At 37.3% G+C, this 18,594-nt stretch overlaps 1 protein-coding gene across 1 annotated transcript in view; it reads left to right on the top strand.

Annotated features, from left to right (window-relative positions):
- SLCO1B3 (solute carrier organic anion transporter family member 1B3) overlaps positions 1-18,594 on the top strand; it is a 66,078-nt gene that overhangs the window by 33,234 nt on the left and 14,250 nt on the right. The window contains exons 7-11 of the mRNA XM_075553326.1: positions 1,882-2,124; positions 2,842-3,006; positions 4,161-4,356; positions 6,216-6,381; positions 8,620-8,804. Of these exons, the coding sequence (XP_075409441.1) occupies positions 1,882-2,124; positions 2,842-3,006; positions 4,161-4,356; positions 6,216-6,381; positions 8,620-8,804 (955 nt within the window). The remainder of the gene's footprint in view (positions 1-1,881; positions 2,125-2,841; positions 3,007-4,160; positions 4,357-6,215; positions 6,382-8,619; positions 8,805-18,594) is intronic.

The raw sequence follows: 18,594 nt of genomic DNA, 5'->3' as shown, positions 1-18,594 counted from the left end.
TAATGACCTCTGTTTCATCCCTCATCCTTGCAATTGACATTTGTTCCTTCCTTTCTTTGTTTAAGTTTGCCAGCGGTCTATCAATTCTGTTAATCCTTTCAAAGAAGCAACTTTTAACTGCATTAATTTTTTTCACAGTTTTCTTATTGTCCCTCTCTTTTATCTCAGCTTTGCTTTTTATTATTTCTATCATTTTACTATTAGTAGGATTGTTCTTTTGACTGTGCTCTAATTGGTGTAAGTTTTCTGCCAGCATATCAACCACAAGTCTCTCTTCCTTTTTCTTTTTTTTTCTCTCTTCTTTTTTCATGTGTGCATTTATTACTATCAGCCTTCCTCTGATACCTGCCTTTTCCGTATCCCAAGGGTTTTGGGACATCGTGTTAACATTCTCATTGGTTTCTAGAAACTTCCTGATTTCATCTCTGATCTAGGTCAATACTCACTTCTTTTGCAATCAAGAATTATTTATCCTCCAATTGTTTGCCCCTTGTTTTCATCACCATCCTTCTGTTGATTTCCAGCCTTATGGCACAGTGATCAGAGAGAGATGTCTATATAATATCTATGTGCTTGAATTTACTCAAGTTCAAGTTGTGACCCAGCATGTGATCTATCTTTGAATATGTGCCATGTGGGATTGAAAAGAATGTGAATTAATCTGCACTTGGGTGGAAAGCTCTGAAAATATCCATCAAGTCAAGTCGTCCAGTTGTGCTGTTTAGATCTGTAGCCTCTTGGTTGAGTTTCTTTCCCAGCGATCTGTCTTTTTCAAAGAGTGATGTATTAAAGTCACCAACTATAATTGTTAAGCCTGTGGTTTCTGTTTTCATCTTTTGGAGTGTTTGATTTACGAATTCTTGGGTCTCTCGTTGGGCATATATATATATATTTATTATACTCACTGGTTCATGGTCTACTGTTCCCTTGAGCATTATATAGTGACCCTCCTGTACCTTGAGATCAGTGTTGTTGGATATTAAGATTGTTTTGGCATGACATATCTAGTTCCTAAGTGGAAACCAACAATCAAACGGGAAAAATTTCATCAAACTGGCATCTTGAAAGATGATAAGCACTTATTCTATGTATTGAGACCCTAATTTAACCAATCATTTCTTAGAATTTTTTGTTATAGAACATTAAGGTTATAAATTTAAACCAGATTTGTGAAGAATTGAAAATCCATTGTATAAAATAATTTAAAATATATTACTAGATAATTTTATATAAAGTCAATGTTTTCTCTTAATGGGTTTTCTTTTAAATGAAGGAGTATTGATACTATTTAAATTGTACTTTAATCTTTTATGGTGTGTGTGTGTGTAGTATATCCATATAATATCATAGTATTTGGTAAAAACTGAATAATATAGATAAACTTGAAAATTTTGTGACTGCAGACATGGATATATGTTTGTGTGAATCAACTTCTGTGAAGTATCTAGAAGAGATTAGCAACTAGGTTACTTTAGTCACTTTTAAATTCAATGTTTATTGTTTGTGTTTTAATACTAATACCACCTACCATGCTGTCAAGAGAGTTAGAAATGTCAATCCCTGAGGAAAAGTCTGCTCCATTGTTAGCTCTGAGAATTTCTTGTAAACTGCTATAAATGTTAGTGTTAACAGTGCTTTCTTGATCTCAAAATTGTTCAGGCTTAGGCAATGATAGCAATGTTATAACTGGTATCTGGACAATCATGGTAATATGTCCTTCTGACTCCAAAGATTAAAAGTATGAAAAAAGAAAATATCCTCGATTTGATGAAATTCTTCTTATTTCCTTTTTTATGGAAAACACCAATCATTCTTATACCCAGCATTAATTAAGTTTCAAAGTGATTTTAATGACTTTACTTTTATACTTCTTTATTATAGGCAGTATTCATATAACCCCTAAGGATTCTCGTTGGGTTGGCGCTTGGTGGCTTGGTTTCCTTATGGCTGGACTCTTCTCCATTATTTCTTCCGTGCCATTCTTTTTCCTTCCCTCAAATCTGAATACACCCCAGAAAGAAAGGAAAGTTTCAATATCTTCTCATGCTTCCCAAACAAATAAAGAATATAAGTTAAAATCCAAAGTAGTCAACTATCAGCAAAATGTTGCTGTAAATGTAACTGGTAAGTATTTTATGGTTTCATTCAACTTGGAAATGCTAATCCTGTGAAATGGAGGAATAGGTTATTAAAAAGGGTGATTCATACCCCAATTATTTTTAGTTAGCTTTTTCTGCACTAAATTTAGCTGAGTCGTTTTGCTAATAATTCAATTGAAATGAATTCATTTGTTAGTTTTATGGTGTTTAAAAGAGAAAGAAGGGGACCAAAGAAGGGAATTAGTCATATGGTGTTTAACAGAGAAATCAAACAAAAACTAAAATTATCTGCTACTTATAAATCAAAGAGTATATATATATTTATCTATTGATCATTGAATAGCATACTCTATGAGAGTGTAAGGGACTGTAATACTTCATTAATTCCCGTGAGAAATGCTACCATGATAGTCTAGGGGGATCTAATATTGTCTCATAATATTTTATGAAAATTTACATCTAGTTGATGATTCTGAGAATGGGCAGTTGCAATAGAGTGTTTTAAACACTCTACCAAAACTCACTAAAATTAAGTTGATTCTGACTCACAGAGACTCCATAAGAAAAGGTAGAACTGCCCCTGTGGGTTTCCATGATTCTTTAATAGAAAGGGAATAGAAAGTCTCATTTTTGTGTTACATATTTATGTAATCTTATGTAATTTATATGATATTTACAAAATTGAGGTAAAAATATAGATATACATATATAATGTAATTTGGATTATCCTATTTTCTTATAGGTTTTATCCAGTCTTTGAAAAGCATCCTTACCACTCCTCTATATGTTATATTCTTGGCTTTGTCATTGTTAAATTTCAGTGCCTTTGTTGGTAGTATTACATATATCTTCAAGTACATAGAACAACAATTTGGTCAGTCAATAGCTGAGGCAAACTTTTGGATTGGTAAGACATATTATTTACTTATTTGTTTAATGAGATTTGCCAAGTATTAGTGCTTTAAATTACTGTAAAGGCTCATTTTGTTTGTGAAGGTGACTACATATTTTAATAAGCATTATGTCTCCTAGGCTTTTGCAAATTTAAATTTGTCAAGCTTGTGATATCATTATTCCATATTTAAAATGAAACTTGTTATGTGAATAAGCCCCTAAAGGAAATATTCTGCATGAAATAGAATACATAGATATGGTTTCTGCATAGTTGGAGTATATTATTTAGTGCTGGTATCCTAAGAGAAATTATTTTTAATATAATTAGCATAATTCCATAATTCAAGGACTTTAATATCATAACTCAATGTCTTACATAAAGTTAGACACTGATGTTTTCCAAAGAAACCCCAATTTAAACATACATCTGCACCATGAAAACAAATACCACATTTTAGAGAAGTTCTTTGGTACTGTTTTTCTTTTCTAGGACAGATTGAGATAAACTTACTAAGGTTGGTGTTAGGTGTCATAAAGTCAATTCTAATTTATAGTAACCCTGTATGAAAGAGTGGATTTTCCATCCTGGGTGCTCTTGGCTGTAACATTCACAAAAGTAGATAGCCAGGAGGCTTTGATGGATTCCAACAATCAACCCTTTTTTATTCCAAATAAAGTTCACAACCTGATTATTTTGTTAGAACACTTTATTTTCAATAATTCTTGCAGGATAATGAACTAGAAAAGTATGAGAAGGATAGATCATTTAAATATGACTAAAGATATGTAAATTCCTGTTTTGTCATCTCAATAGATATAAAGAATTTTAGATAATAAATGAAATTTGGATAGGCAAAAGGATGGTATTTCTATGTTGTTATCTACTAGGGGAAAACAGCCTCATAGACTTCATCTTTTAAGACATACACAAATATTCTCTATAACTGATTTTTCTATAAGTGATACCAAATTTTCAGTATAGGAAGGAAGAAATTAGTTTGTGTCTTTCACATATTAAACTGGCCCTCTATTTTTATCCTGGCCTGCCACCTATCTATTGAAGAAGTGATAAAAGCAGATGAATTTGGTGGGGATACACTGTGTTTCGTGCATAAATATATACCAGGGGTAAATCTATCTAAATAACATTTTTCTTTTTATTTGTAGGACTCATCACCATGCCTACTCTTTCAGGTGGATTTTTAATAGGAGGATATATCATTAAAAAATTCAGACTTAGCTTGGTTGGAATTGCAAAATTAGCCTTTGTTGCTTTTATGGTGGCTTTAGTACTTCAACTGTTTAACTTTCTACTGATGTGTGAAACCAAACCAGTTGCTGGCCTATCCCTGACCTATGATGGGTTTGTACATATTACATATCAACTGCATAAAATAGCCTTAACATCATTCTATCCAACCATCATATATCCCCTGAGTTTATTACTTAAGATTCCAAGAAACTGTGAGCTGTATAAAGTCACTCAGGATGTCTACATAACACTGTCAGTTCCAAGGACTCTCTGATTGTCAGGCTGGGCTTATCTGGTGGCCAGTACCCAGAAAATAAGCACAGTTTTGTACCATCTCCTCAGAAGAAGGAATCTAGAGATACAGGAAGATTTTTCCATTCACCAAAATTTCAATGTATGTCAAGATCTTTAGGAAACAGTAATTTTCTTCTGGAACTCATAATTTAATTACAGCAAATAACAGATACGATTTACTGAGTGTTTATGGGCAGCTAGTCACTGAGCTTAGTTTCTAAGGTATGCATCAATGCATGGCTTTTAAGAATGAGCTTTGATGGTCCTTGGGACTCCCTGAGACTTATCAGAAGATCCAGAAATTGAAAACAACTTTGATTACACTGATATTACATGCCTTCTTCATTCTCATTTTGTATAGTGATATTTTCTAAAGGCTACAAGATATATGATGATATCATAATCGGATGGCTAATGATATGTATGCTTATGTATATTTGTGTGATAAACATTTTCAATATTAACTTCTAAGAGAGTATATAACAATAGATAAATTTTATACCAAAAACAAAATCAAAAACCAGCTTTGGGGTCCTCACTACATTTTGGAAGTTCATGAGTCCAAGAAGGTTTGGAGCTGCTGAATCAATTCGACCCTCCCTCCTTCCTCCAAAGTCTATGAGGTTATCATAAGTATGTTTGGCTTTGAAATGAAGCAACTGATTCTAGAAAAGGGAGTCACATTATTAGGAAGAAAACCAAAAGGAAGCACAGCTCTGTCGCATTGCGAGTTCTGGACACGCTCCTGAACTGTTCTGCTTAACAAGTTTCAGCAGTGTGTCAGCAAGTGGAATTGGGTAGTAGATGTTTTTCATAAAATTACTTGTAAGTTCTGAATTACTGGATCTACGTACCTTTTTTCTTTTAAATTACTGGCTCATTGAAATATAATTTATTATTCCTTCATTACTATCAGGTTTGCTTCCAAAATTAAGAATATTTTTAGAATCAAAAAACAAAAACTATAAATTGAAGGAGCAAAAAGATTATCGTGCAACTGTTCCCCACTGTGCCATTCTAGTCATTTTGTAAAATTGTATCTTATAATAATATGGCCATATTATAAAGTAAATTATGATAAGCCATACTATAGTTTCATTAAAATGTGAGGAGATTTGATCATCTTTCTTAATCTATTATTCTTGATTTTTCAAAAATTTTTCTTATGGGCTCTGCTTTGACTATCTTGAATTCTTTTCTCAAAGAAAAATATAGATGAAAATACTTATTTTAAAATTCAACCCCATTAAATAACATTCACAAGATAAGCATCTTTATGTTGAGCTAAGATGGATGTCCATCTAATGTTGTCATCTCAGTGAAGAGAAATGGAGTCCATCCACCCCACCCCCCACATACCCCTACCACCACCAGGACAAAATGAAGTGAATGAGCTAATGTGAAGTTTCTCAAGAGAACAACAAAGCCCTTGTTCCTAAGGCTTTCCAATCCACTTTGGTTTCTTTTTTTTTAGCTCTACTCAGCTAAGTCATAATTCATATCTTGGTAAAGATGGAGGATGAAATGTTAACCTGCATCATAAAGTTTAAAATATAAACTTTGCCTTTGATGTCATCTTTTATTAAATGTATCTAACTTAAGAGTAACTTTTTCCCCTCTCCTTCATTTTACCTTCTCTCGCTCTTTTTTGATATTTCTTTGTCATATATTTTCAGGAAAAAACCTGTGCCAACTCATGAAAATGTACCACTGTCTTATTGCAACTCAGATTGCAATTGTGATGAAAGCCAGTGGGAACCCGTCTGTGGAGAGAATGGTATAACTTACCTGTCACCTTGCTTAGCCGGATGCAAGTTCACAAGTACCACTCAAAAGCCTAAAGTTAGTATTCATTTGTATTTTCTCTTCTCTCCCAAATCAAAAGAACAGATTCCGCTTAATAAGTACTTACCAAATCTTTCTAAAACTAGAATGGCCAGTAAAATGATAAGTGATGGCCAACCTTTGGGGGATGGGGGTGGGAATGAGAACAGAAACTCAAAAATATCTGCCATTACCTGTAGCTGTAAGGTCACGTAACAAACCTCAGATAAAATCCTGCTTGAAACATGGGTAGATTTTTTCTGTTGCTTAAATTCCAGTTTGAGATCATTTTATGCTTTCCCCATAGAAATTGCTACTTGATGCATTTAGGGTTTCTTGGAAATTCCTCATTTGATTGAACATATCGTTTCCATTAAGTTAAAGGTGCTTTACTTTTCCAGACCTGGGGGAAAGTCCTGTGTGAAATCTTTGTCAGCACAATCTAACTTACCAGGGCAAATTTCATGTAGAGGTTCTGATATTCTTAGTGGGATCGCTACATTTTGAATTTTCAACAAATAACTGAGGCTTAAGTTTCACTTCATAACTTCAGGGTTTGATTTCTCTAAAACAGGTACATCTTCCATTCAGAATGAGTTAGTTCACTACCTACCTACTGCCAGCATGATTCATAGAAGGCCTTATATTTCTTACATGAGGCATTCTTGGTCCTTGCAAGTGCTCTGGGTAGTACTCAATAGATGGAGATTAGGGATGTGGTTCGACAATCCACCTCCAACCTCCAACTCATTCAGCATCCCGTATACCCGCAAACCCATTTGGTGAGCACTTTTACTATCACCAAAATTAGTAATATAAAATGCTACAATCACTGCTTTTGCCACGTCATCTGGAATCTACGTAATTTTTTTAATTTCCACCTTTCCCTGGACCATAATCCACCAATATTATAAAAGTACACCAGAAACATTGAAACTGGACCATAACCTTAATAAATTTGCCTAAACATGACCCCAAACTGAACTCTGATGTCTGCATCTCACATTGAAGCGCATAGTTAGTGCTTTCCAGTAAGAGTGCTTGATTAATCGATGAGGGCATGGTGCCTGTCGAGGATTGCCTGGGACAGATGTGCGCTAGGGGAGCTCTGTCTACCATGCAGACATCGTCTTCTGAATACTGACAATACCTATGCCATTTAGTAACTATTAAGATACTTAACCCCCAAATCTCAGTTACCAACCACCTCTTCCTAACCACCAAAAATAATATCCCTTGCACTCAATTTTGGATTTATTGCCTTTATAAGGAATTCCCCACAATTTATTCCTTGTGTAAAACCAAAGCTTGGTAAAAGGCCAACCAATATAAATTTAAATTATTTCTCAATTTCTCATTCAATCATTCATCTTTATCATGAAGATGCTCAAGGTGAATGTCCCTGGAATTGCAGCTTAACCTAGACTCAGAACATAATTTATTAAATCCACCTATCTACATAAATGGCCTCTCGGATTAAATTCCTAAAATAATTAGTTTAAAAGTGTTTCCTTCTGAACTCAATTCAGGCTATTCTGTTGTACTAACACTGTATTTGTTTTTGAAGTGGAGTTTCAGCACCCCTGTGTAACACTATTTCAGGATGCTGGCCCTATTCCTTTAACTGGAGAGTTATGGTTCCAGTATTCTCTAGACCAGCAGTTCTCTACCTGTGGGTCGTGACCCCTTTGGAGGTCGAACGACCTTTTCACAGAGGTTGCCTGATGCATAGCAGTAGCAAAATGACAGTTATGAAGTAGCAATGAAAATAACTTTATGGTTGGGGGGGGTCACCAAAACATGAGGAACTGTATGAGCCAGGGCATTAGAAAGGTTGAGAACCACTGCTCTAGACCATTGCTCCCTCCAGCGAGTCTATCTCTGTTATTTAGTAGGTCCTTAATATTTAAAAGATATTGTAGATGTGTTTGAGAAAGTAAGAGTGAAAGTTGGCAAAGTATTAATAAAGAACTCAGTGATACAATTATATGCACAATTTCAGATACTATTTAATGTCTTAAATTCTCACCTAAGTTTAAAATTGGGAATGAATTAAGTGTTAATAGTGGATTGCATTTCATTGCCTAGAAAAGTGACTAGGCAACGCTTTTGTCTTTCAACTATTGAACTGGAGTATTTTTATAGCTATTATTATTTCAGTTGAAATGGATGAGACTTGTTTAAATATAATGAGATGTATTGTGGCCTTTTCATATTTTGCAAATATATTCTGTAATTTTTAAAAATTATTTTTAGGTGTTTTATAACTGCAGTTGTGTGGACATCACTGCTTTCCAAAACAGAACTAACTCCGCCCATTTGGGTGAATGCCCAAGAATTGATAAGTGCAAGAGAAATTTTTACATATATATAGCACTACAAGTTATAGTTAGTCTTTGCACTGCTCTGGGAAGTACCCCTGGTATGATGCTGGTTTTTAAGTGAGTATTGCCTTTTATAAGCATATATAATTATGTTATATTTTAATTTTCTCATAATCCATTACATTAGGACTATGATACTGGAATGCCAGAATGTATACTAATTTTCCTCTTGATTCTTCTTTTTTATTAATTTTTTTTATTCTTCTATGAACAAAATCTAGCTTACATTCTGTCTTCTCTTGCCAAGAATCTTAGGATGAAGGCAACACTGATTCAGTCATAAAGGACTTCAGTATGTTTCTAAAATCTTTTCATTTCAAGATACCCTACATTCTGATGGGCCTATCCTGGTGAATCTTCACCTGAATTTGTTGAAAGAAGACTTTGGGGAGCCACATTATATAATATAAACTTCAGTTTCATTAATATTTCCAAGTTTTAAGTCCATCTTCATAATGGGTTTTGAACTAGTCTCTAATAATGTTCTATAAGACAAGAGATGGACACTTAAATAGAATTCCTTCTTTTTTCAGTCATACATGTATGTTTTTTAAACATACATGTAGAAATATGCCACACCTGACAAAAAAAGACTTGTATTTGGTGATTAATAAAATCCACACAATATCTGATATCACATAGATTGAATTCTGGCAGGCTAGACTGACATAAAGCAAGTAAATTTAAAAATAAAAAACATAGTTAAAAAGTGGTATAGTAATAATTTTTCAAAGAAAAGAGTGCTATTCAAGGGAATAAAAAAAGAAAAAACATATAAGACAGGTGAGGGGATGTAAAGAGGATTCAAGGAACACTTCTTATAAGACATGAAATTTAATCTAAAGATCTAGAGACAAACTTGAATTGGCAAAATGAGGGTCTTCTCTTTAGGAAGGGAATCTAGGTGTGTTAGGCAGGAAAGGGATGGGGTGTGGGAGGAATGAAAGCATCCACTTGGCTGGATCACCTAAAAAAATGATATAAAGACTTGCATACCTATTGTCGAATTGATTCCAACTCTATAAAACCAAGTAGAAATGCCCTAAAGGGTTTCTAAGATGTGATCATTGTAGAAGTAGACCACACATTTTTCCCCCTTGTGAGTTTTAACATGAGTTCAACTGCCAACTCTTTGGGTTTCGCCAGGCTGCTTTAGTGTCCATGGTTAATGTAGTAGGTGCTGGTGAGGAATACTGAACACACCAGGGACCACTAAAGCACACGCCAATTTGTCGTGAAAGTACAAGCAGAGTACTCTATAGAGGAAGGATGGCCACCTTCCTCTTACACACTTTGGACACATTCTCAGTCTGGAGAAGTACATCGGGCTTGGTAAAGTGGAGGGGCAGCAAAGAAAAAGGAAGGCCATTGACAAGATGAATTGACAGACTGACTGCCACAATGGGCTCAGTCATGGGAACAATTGTGAGGATGGTGCAGGACCAGGCAATGTTTCATTCTGTTGTGCATATGGTAGCTATTAGTGAGAACTGACTCAATGGCGCCTAACAACAGTATAACAGGTCTTAAATTCTGCGGGGTGAAAGGCCTCCCAGGTGTTTTTTTTTTGTTAATGGTTTTTCCTTTATCCTGGATTTCTTTCGTTTCCATATAAAATTGGTAATTGGTTATCCCATTTCTTTGTAGAATTTTAAAAGGATTTGGATTGGAATTGTATGGAATTTATAAAGTAGTATTTTTGGTAATAGTGAAGTTTTCACAATATTTAGTCTGCCTATTCAGGAACATGGTAACTAGTTTCAGTTGTGTAAGTTTCTTTTGGTTTCTTATAAGAGTGTTTTTATAGTTTTCCTTGTGTAAGTCTTTTGTTTCTCTGGTAATATTCCTAAATATTTTATCTTTTGTCTAGTTATTGTAACTCGTAGTATTCTCCTACTATCTTTTTCAGTCTTATCATATTTAATATACAAGAATTCAATTTATTTCTGTATGTTGATCTGTAGCCTACTATGCCTTCCATATTTTCAGTTATTTCTAGCAAGTTTTGAATGGAATCTTAGGGATTTTCTATTTATAGGATTATATCATCTGAAAATAAAGAGGAAGTTATTTCTTCTGTGGTTATGTGAATATCTGAATATCTTTTTGATGTCTTATACCTCTAGCTAAAACTATATAGTCATAGGACTATATTAAAGAAACATGGTGATAAGATAGAATCTATCTAAGTCCTGTTCACAGAGGGAATGTTTTCAATTGCTCTCCCTTAAGTGAGATTCAGGGCATTGGTTTTGCACATGTGACTTTTATTATGTTAAGATATTTCCCCTTTATTCCTATTTTATTGTTTTTATCTGGAATGGAAGATGAATTTTATCAAACCTTTCTGTATCAATAGATATAATCATGTGGTTCTGGTTTTTTTTGTCTATGTAGTGAATCACATTGATTATTCCTAATATTAAATCATCCTTGCATATTTGGTATGAATTTACTGAATTGTGATGCATTATTTTTTGTCAGGGGAAGCCAGCCCCTAACACATCCTTATGTGTCCGGTAGGTGCAATTGTACAGCGATAATAAGTAAAGATCATAGTAAAGTTATAGAGAGTATGAGAGATAGAAGTATTGAAATAAATGGAGTCAGACACAATTCATGGTAGCATGCTCACCTCAGCCCCTCTTGGTGGTCCACATGGAGGGAGAGAGAGATTTTAATGCTAGCCCAGGCTTTTTATATTCTCTGGGACATGTAAGCCCCCTAATCACAGGTGAGGACATACGTCACAGGAAGGGGTTGTGCTATAGGTAATGCAGTAATGAGAGGGGGTAATCTAGGGGTATCCACGCAATAGGAAGAGGAGGGATTGGGGGGTATACATGTGGCAAGATGGGCAGATCCTAGATGCAGGAAGGCAGCCTAACTTTGGATGTCACAGAGCCGATTTGGCCTGTTCCCTGGCTCAAATGTGAACTCCACTACAGGAACCAAGCTAATGTTCATAGGCCCCCACCCCTGTGGTGTGGGGAGACAGTATTCTGGCAGAGACTGCCTTCAGGGAAGATACCGGTAAGTGTCTGACCTCACCCCACAATTATTTTTTATGCTTTTTTGAACTCTGTTGGCTAGTATTTTATTGAATATCTTGGCATCTATATTGATTTAGAGATATTGGTGTATAGTTTTAATTCTGGTAGCATCTGCCTGGCTTAGGTGTCAGAGTTATAGGTCCTTCATAAAATGAGCTTGGTAATATGCTGTCCATTTGTATAGTGTGGAATAGTTTATGTAAATTATGTATGGTTACACCTCAAGATAAAGAAAAACAAAACCCCTCAAAACTAGAGCAATAAACAGCATCACAATAAATGGAGAAAACAGTGAAGCTATGAGAAATTAATTTTCCTTGAATCCACAATCAATGCCCATGGAAACAATAGTTGAGAAATCAAACAACTGATTGCACTGGGCAAATCTGCTGCAAAAAATCTCTCTAAAGTGTGAAAAAGAAAAGATGTCAGAAGACTAAAATAGCTTAACCCAATCCATGATATTTTCTATTGCTTCGTGTGCATGGAAAGCTGAACAATGAATAAAGAAGATTAAAGAATAGTTCATGCATTTTAATTATGGTGTTGGAAAGGTTAATGAATATACTGTGGGCCACCAGAAGAACAAACAAAGCTGTCTTGTAAGAAGTACAGCCAGAAGTGTTATTACTTAGAAGTAAGGCTAATGAGAGCTTGTCTCTTATAGTTTGGATGTGTCATCAGGAGAGACAATTCCTTAGAAAAGGATGACCTGCTTAGTACAGAGTCAAAAGAAAGAAGAAAAGAAAGAAAGAAAGAAAGAAAGGAAGGAAGGAAGGAAGGAAGGAAGGAAGGAAGGAAGGAAGGAAGAAAGAAAGAAAGAAAGAAAGAAAGAAAGAAAGAAAGAAAGAAAGAAAGAAAGAAAGAAAGGACTTTTAACAAGGTGTATTGGCACAGTGGTTGCAAGATGGGCTCAAACATCACAACAATTGTGAGACTGGTCCAGGACGGGGCAGTGTCTCACTGTGAGTCAAAAGTGACTTCATGGCACCTAACAACAATACATTTATTCCATAATTAGGCCTTCATATAGGGTTGTGTGAGGCTTGATTGACTAGAGAAACAACTCCACGGTCACATATGTGTAAGAAAGAGCTTTTATGTGTCAGGAAAACACCCAAGCCCAGTCCAACTCAAGTCCATACATGTGATACTAGTCCATAAGTCCCTCTGCAGACTCTTGTGGCCACATGCAATGGTGCAGAGTGCAGGAAGATCACAGGCTGGTAGGTACAAAGTCTTGGGAATCCAATGGTGATGGTGCTAGCACCTTTCAGAGTGGCTCGCCAGGAGGAAGGTGAAGGGGAGAAAGGGAAGGAGGGCCATTTATCTCAATCCCACCTCCAAAGGAGGCCATCAAGTTGCAATCCGATTGAAAGGTTAAACTTGACCCATATCTTCTTATAATTGCCGTGTTGGTACACACACACACACACACACACACAAAACCCAACACTATGACAAGGGTATTGCCTATTTGAAAATAGAAATAAAATTCTCTACTCACTGCCTTTGATTCTGACTCATAGTTACCCTATAGGAAAGAATAAAACAACCTGTCTGTAAGTTTCTGAGACTATAACTCTTCATGATGGGAGTAGAAAGCTTCATCTTTCTTCCACAGGTACAACTTTGTTCCTCAAAGTGACATCGTTGTTGTTTTTTTAAAATCATTTTATTGGGGGCATGTACAACTCTTATCACAATCCATCCATCCATTGTGTCAAACACATTTGTACATTTGATGCCATCATCATTCTCAAAACATTTGCTTTCTACTTGAGCCCTTGGTATCAGCTCCTCATTTTCCCCCTCCCTCTACCCATCCACCCCATGAACCCTTTATAATTTATTAATTATTTTTATTTTGTCATGCATTACACTGTCCAATGTCTCCACCTACTTATCTGTCCCCCAGGGAGGAGGTTATATGTAGATCCTTATAATCGGTTCCCCCTTTCTCCCCACCCTCCCTCCAACCTCCCAGTATCGCCAATCTCACCACTGTTCCTGAAGGGTTCATCTATCCTGGAGTCCCTGTGTTTCCACTTCCTACCTGTACCAGTGTACATCCTCTGGTCTAGCCTATTTTTAAAGTAGGATTGGAATCATGATGGGGTGGGGGTTGGGTGGGGAGAAGCATTAAAGAACAAGAGGAAAGGTCTATATTTCATCATTGCTACACCACACCTTGACTGGCTCGTCTCCTCCCATGACCCTTTCTGTAAGGGGATGTCCAGTTGCCTACAGATGGGTTTTGGGACCCCACTCCTCACCACCCGCCTCATTCACAATGATATGAATTTTTGTTCTTTGATTCCTGCTACCTGGTCCCTTCGACACCTAATGATCACACAGGCTAGTGTGCTTCTTCCATGTGGGCTTTGTAGTTTCTGAGCTAGATGGCCATTTGTTTACCTTCAAGTATTTAAGACCCCAGACACTATATCTTTTGATAGCTAGGCATCATCAGCTTTCTTCACCACATTTGCAAAGTACCCATTTGTCTTCAGCAATCGAGTCAGGAAGGTGAGCATCATGGAATGTCAGTTTAATAGAACAAAGTGTTCTTGATTTGAGGGAGTACTTGAGTGGAAGCCCAATGTCCATCTGCTACCTTAATACTAAACCTATAAATATATGCACATAGATCTATTTCCCCATCATCCTATATAAATATATTTACATATGTACATGCCTGTATTTAGACCTCTAGAAATGTCCTTTGCCTCCTAGTTCTTTCCTCTATTTCCTTTTCCTTTCCTCTTGTCCCACTATCATGCTCAGCCTTCATTTGAGTTCAGTAATTCCTCTCTATTACATTACCCTTGATCAAGCCACACCAGGCCTCTTATACCTTCCTTGCCAGTGATTTTGGATCACTTGTTGTTCCCTTGTCACTGAGTTTGTTAACACCACTTCCCTTCCCTCACCTCCCACTCTCCCATGCCCCCCCCAACCATTAGTTCAGTTGTTTTATACTCCAGATGGTTTATCCAGCCTTTCTTTTCTAGATCAACTTACAGAGATAATCATATGCACAAAAACAAGACAGAGCAAAACAAAGTAACAAAAGAAAACAAAATAACAACGATAAAAAATCAATGAAAAAAAAAGAAAACCCTGTAAATAGTTCAAGTCTATTAACTTTTAAGAGTGTTTTCTGGTTGAGTCTGATGGAGTGCCACTCCTTGGCCCTAAAGTCCATTTTTGGTATTCCCTCGGGACTTCCTTACTCTGCTCCCCTTGCTGTTCTGTTGCACACCCTTAGTGTTTTGTCTTGGTATGGTGGGGTCAGATCGGGTGCAATTCCCACATTTTGTCTCCAATGTTGGCCCCTGTAGGGCTATAGGTCACTGAGGGATGTCCTGTGTCATAGTGGGGCCGGCCATATGGTCCTCTCTGTGCATTGGCTGCTCTGAGTGGGGATATCATCCTCACAGCTTGGTGGGCCAGGATGTGCTCCACTCTCTCTTCCTCCCCTTTCATTTGCTCCTGTGCGCTCTGATCAGACATGTCCCTTTCCCTGAGCTGTAGCTTCAGTACTTCCTCTGAAGTAAATTGTTTGGGGGGGGGGGATGAGGGGTTGTCCACATAGTTGGATTGGGGCCAGTCCCTCAGCCCTCTCTACTGGTTCCCTGCTTCATGCCAGTGTGTTACATTCAAATCTTGGAGCACCGAGTTGAAGTCTGGTCCCTCTTTCTCCATGGAGATATAAACAATACACTCCCTAAATCTATCATTCAATTAAGTTATTATCAAAGATTTTGAGAAGAATTTAAGTCCCATTTTCAGGGAAATATTAACCTATATCCAAATTCTCCCAATTTTCTTGCATGTTCCACTCTGCCTACATGAACAGAAAAGTTGGAAAACAAATATAAGTTTCCCATCTTGGGCTTCTCATATCTCAGCCAATGTTCTCCTTCACTCACTGTCATTGAGGCAATTCGGACTCACCGCCAGCCTATAGGACAGAGTAAACTGCTCCTGTGTGTTGTGGGCTGTAAATCTTTATAGGTGTGGACTTCATCCTTCTCCTGGGGAGCAGTTGGTGGTTTTAAACTGCTAACATTGTCCTTAACAGTCCACCTCATAACCTCCTATTGCACCAGAGCTCCCTCAGCAGAATACAACATGACTTTTTAAACCATTTTATTCGGGCTAATATAGATATCATATCATGGCACAGTTCAATCTGATCAAGCAGAATTGTACAATTGCTACCACAGCCAGTTTAAAAATATTCCATTCTTTCTTGTCTTTGCTATAAGGTTCCCTTCGCACACACCCTTCCCTCACTGGACCCTCCAGGAATCCTTATTCTACTTGTCTCTAGGGCAGTGGTTCTCAGCCTTCCTCATGCTGCAACCCTTTAATGCAGTTCCTCCTGTTGTTGTGACTCCTCAGCCATAAAATTATTTTTGTTGCTACTTCATAACTTTAATTTTGCTACTGTTATGAATCTGGGGACCCCTGTGAGAGGGTCCTTCAACCCCCAGAGGAGTTGCAATCCACAGGCTAAGAACCACTGGTCTATAAGCTCTTCAATCCTGGGTTTGATATACCAAAAAAGAAAAACATAACAAAAATTCAAAAGGACTACCCCCAGTGAAAAAAATGCATTAGAGATAAACCCCAATATAGAAAGAAAGAAAATAAGGGCAAGGAAATGAACTAGAACTTGTCTTCAGACAAGCATCTCTATCCGTTCTATCTAGTGATAGCATTCTATCCCAAGACAGTTATTCCCCTCTGCTCTACCTAATGTGTCTAAGCAATAATTCTGTCAAAAAGCCAAGACGTGATAAGTGTTCACAGTAATTGTCATTAAAGAGAGCAACGGAGGATCAATTTAAACTGTTGTGTCTTTTGTTAAAATCTGCAATTGGAATGAACATAATGTCACTGCTTGGGGTGCTTTGTGGTAAATGGCTTCTGATCGGATCATCAGTTGGCAGACCTTTTCAATATCAGATGTGAAATAGGAGTCACAGTGTAGTGCTGAATATTTTACATGATAATAGTGTGTGTGTCATGGTAAATGTATAGCTATGACATCTTACACATAGCTCCCACTTGCACTGAGTTGATGCTGACTCATAGAGACCCTATACAGGGTTTCTAAGACTGTAAATCTTACAAGAAAGTGCATATAATGATGTGTTTATATACAAGAGGGGGGAATGAAGTGATGACGTTTTAATGTTCAAGTAAGGTTTATCTCGTACAATCTTGGGCTTCCACTGTCATCCATAAACTTCTGCAAACCAGAATCTCACAGTTTAGGCTCTGATACTGATCCCTCCTTCAGCTTCGGATCACATGATTTACAATCCATGAGTCACTGACGATGCTGTGCTTCTTCCATGTGGACTTAGATGACCTCTCACTTAGATGGCTGCTTATTTGAAAACAAGTCGTTAAGACCCCAGATGCTATTTTATCTGACAACATCAAATAATTCCTTCCCCACACTCTGCTAGAGCACCACATCTTCTGTGTCCCCTTCCCGAGGGCGAGTGTCAAGCCGAACTTTCACTGAAGAACTAACTGTTCTTGGATTAGAGCTAGGATTCAATGTAAGCCCCAAGTCTAGTCTTGGATCTATGTTTTTCAATCTGCCTTTTGCTCCCTTTAGAGCCCTCCTTGTTAATTTATGGCAGAGAGTCTTACCTGTCATCTCCTTGGAGCATAAATACATCCTTTTAATATTGCCATTGATTAGGCCCAAGTACTCATTTTTCAAACATTGTTGAGAGAGGGATAGACAAGTAGACATCCCTATCAGAGGGATGAGGGATACTCATGAGAATGCCAAGTCAGGAGAGGGGACCGGGAGCAGACATGTCTGGGAGAAGACAAGTGAGTGTCTGTTGGTAGAAAAAGGCAGAGGACTGACTTCCAAGTGGGCAGAAAATGACTAAAAGTACTTTTAAGAGGTCTACAGGGGGAGTATCCCTGGTAAGATGCACCAAATAAGGAAAATCAGTCTGAGTTTCTGGATACATCCAGGGAACCAGGGCCAGGTGCCATAGAACACTGGGGCATTGAATGCTGAATCTTTAAGGCCCACAGTACTCTCCAAAGGCCACACTGGAAAGATCCAATTTGGGAACTCCAGTAGGTTAACTCGAATCTACCTCAAGCACTCCTGTAACTTGAGGGTTTAAGGCTGAACATGCAAGGTGTTTGAAGAAGCAGAGGACAGCAGTACCAAGTGTCCTGAATTGTTGATAGGTGGACAAATAGTGACTTACAATATCAATGCCCTACATGCTGCGTTAAGCTATACATCATTCCAGGAACCTGCAACTGACACAGTCAGTGAGACAACAAACCCCCATTGGTTTTGTAAATAGCATCCCACCAGGAAAGGATTTATTCTGGACGAGGGAATAATTCAGATATGGCGATATGTATTTAGCCTACATTGGCCCAATATCCCTATCTCAATGGTGTTTCCAATACAACTTTTAAGAATCAACAAAAATGAACATTGGCATCTCAGACCCTTGTCGTAGAATTCAACCAGGAACAAACTGCACACTTTCTGCTTCAAACGTCCTCTTAAGAACTCTGATATTTGAGACACATGGCTTTAACAAACGAGCATTTAGCATATCATCCCTGTTCGTTTCCTCACCCAGGTCACTTTACAGGGGAAGCCCTTTCTTGAATGACACTGTCACATCTACTTACAGGGAGCGTTCACGGTGCTCAGATGTCCAGTGTGCTTCCAGCTCTGGGAGAAGTGTGCGGCCCTCTGCAAAAGCTGGACCAGACACGTTCTA

Source organism: Tenrec ecaudatus, chromosome 6, assembly GCF_050624435.1.
Source record: "Tenrec ecaudatus isolate mTenEca1 chromosome 6, mTenEca1.hap1, whole genome shotgun sequence".
Classification (NCBI taxonomy): Eukaryota; Metazoa; Chordata; class Mammalia; order Afrosoricida; family Tenrecidae; genus Tenrec; species Tenrec ecaudatus.
Note: the sequence above shows the minus strand (reverse complement) of the source record. Positions and strands in the feature narration are given on the sequence as shown.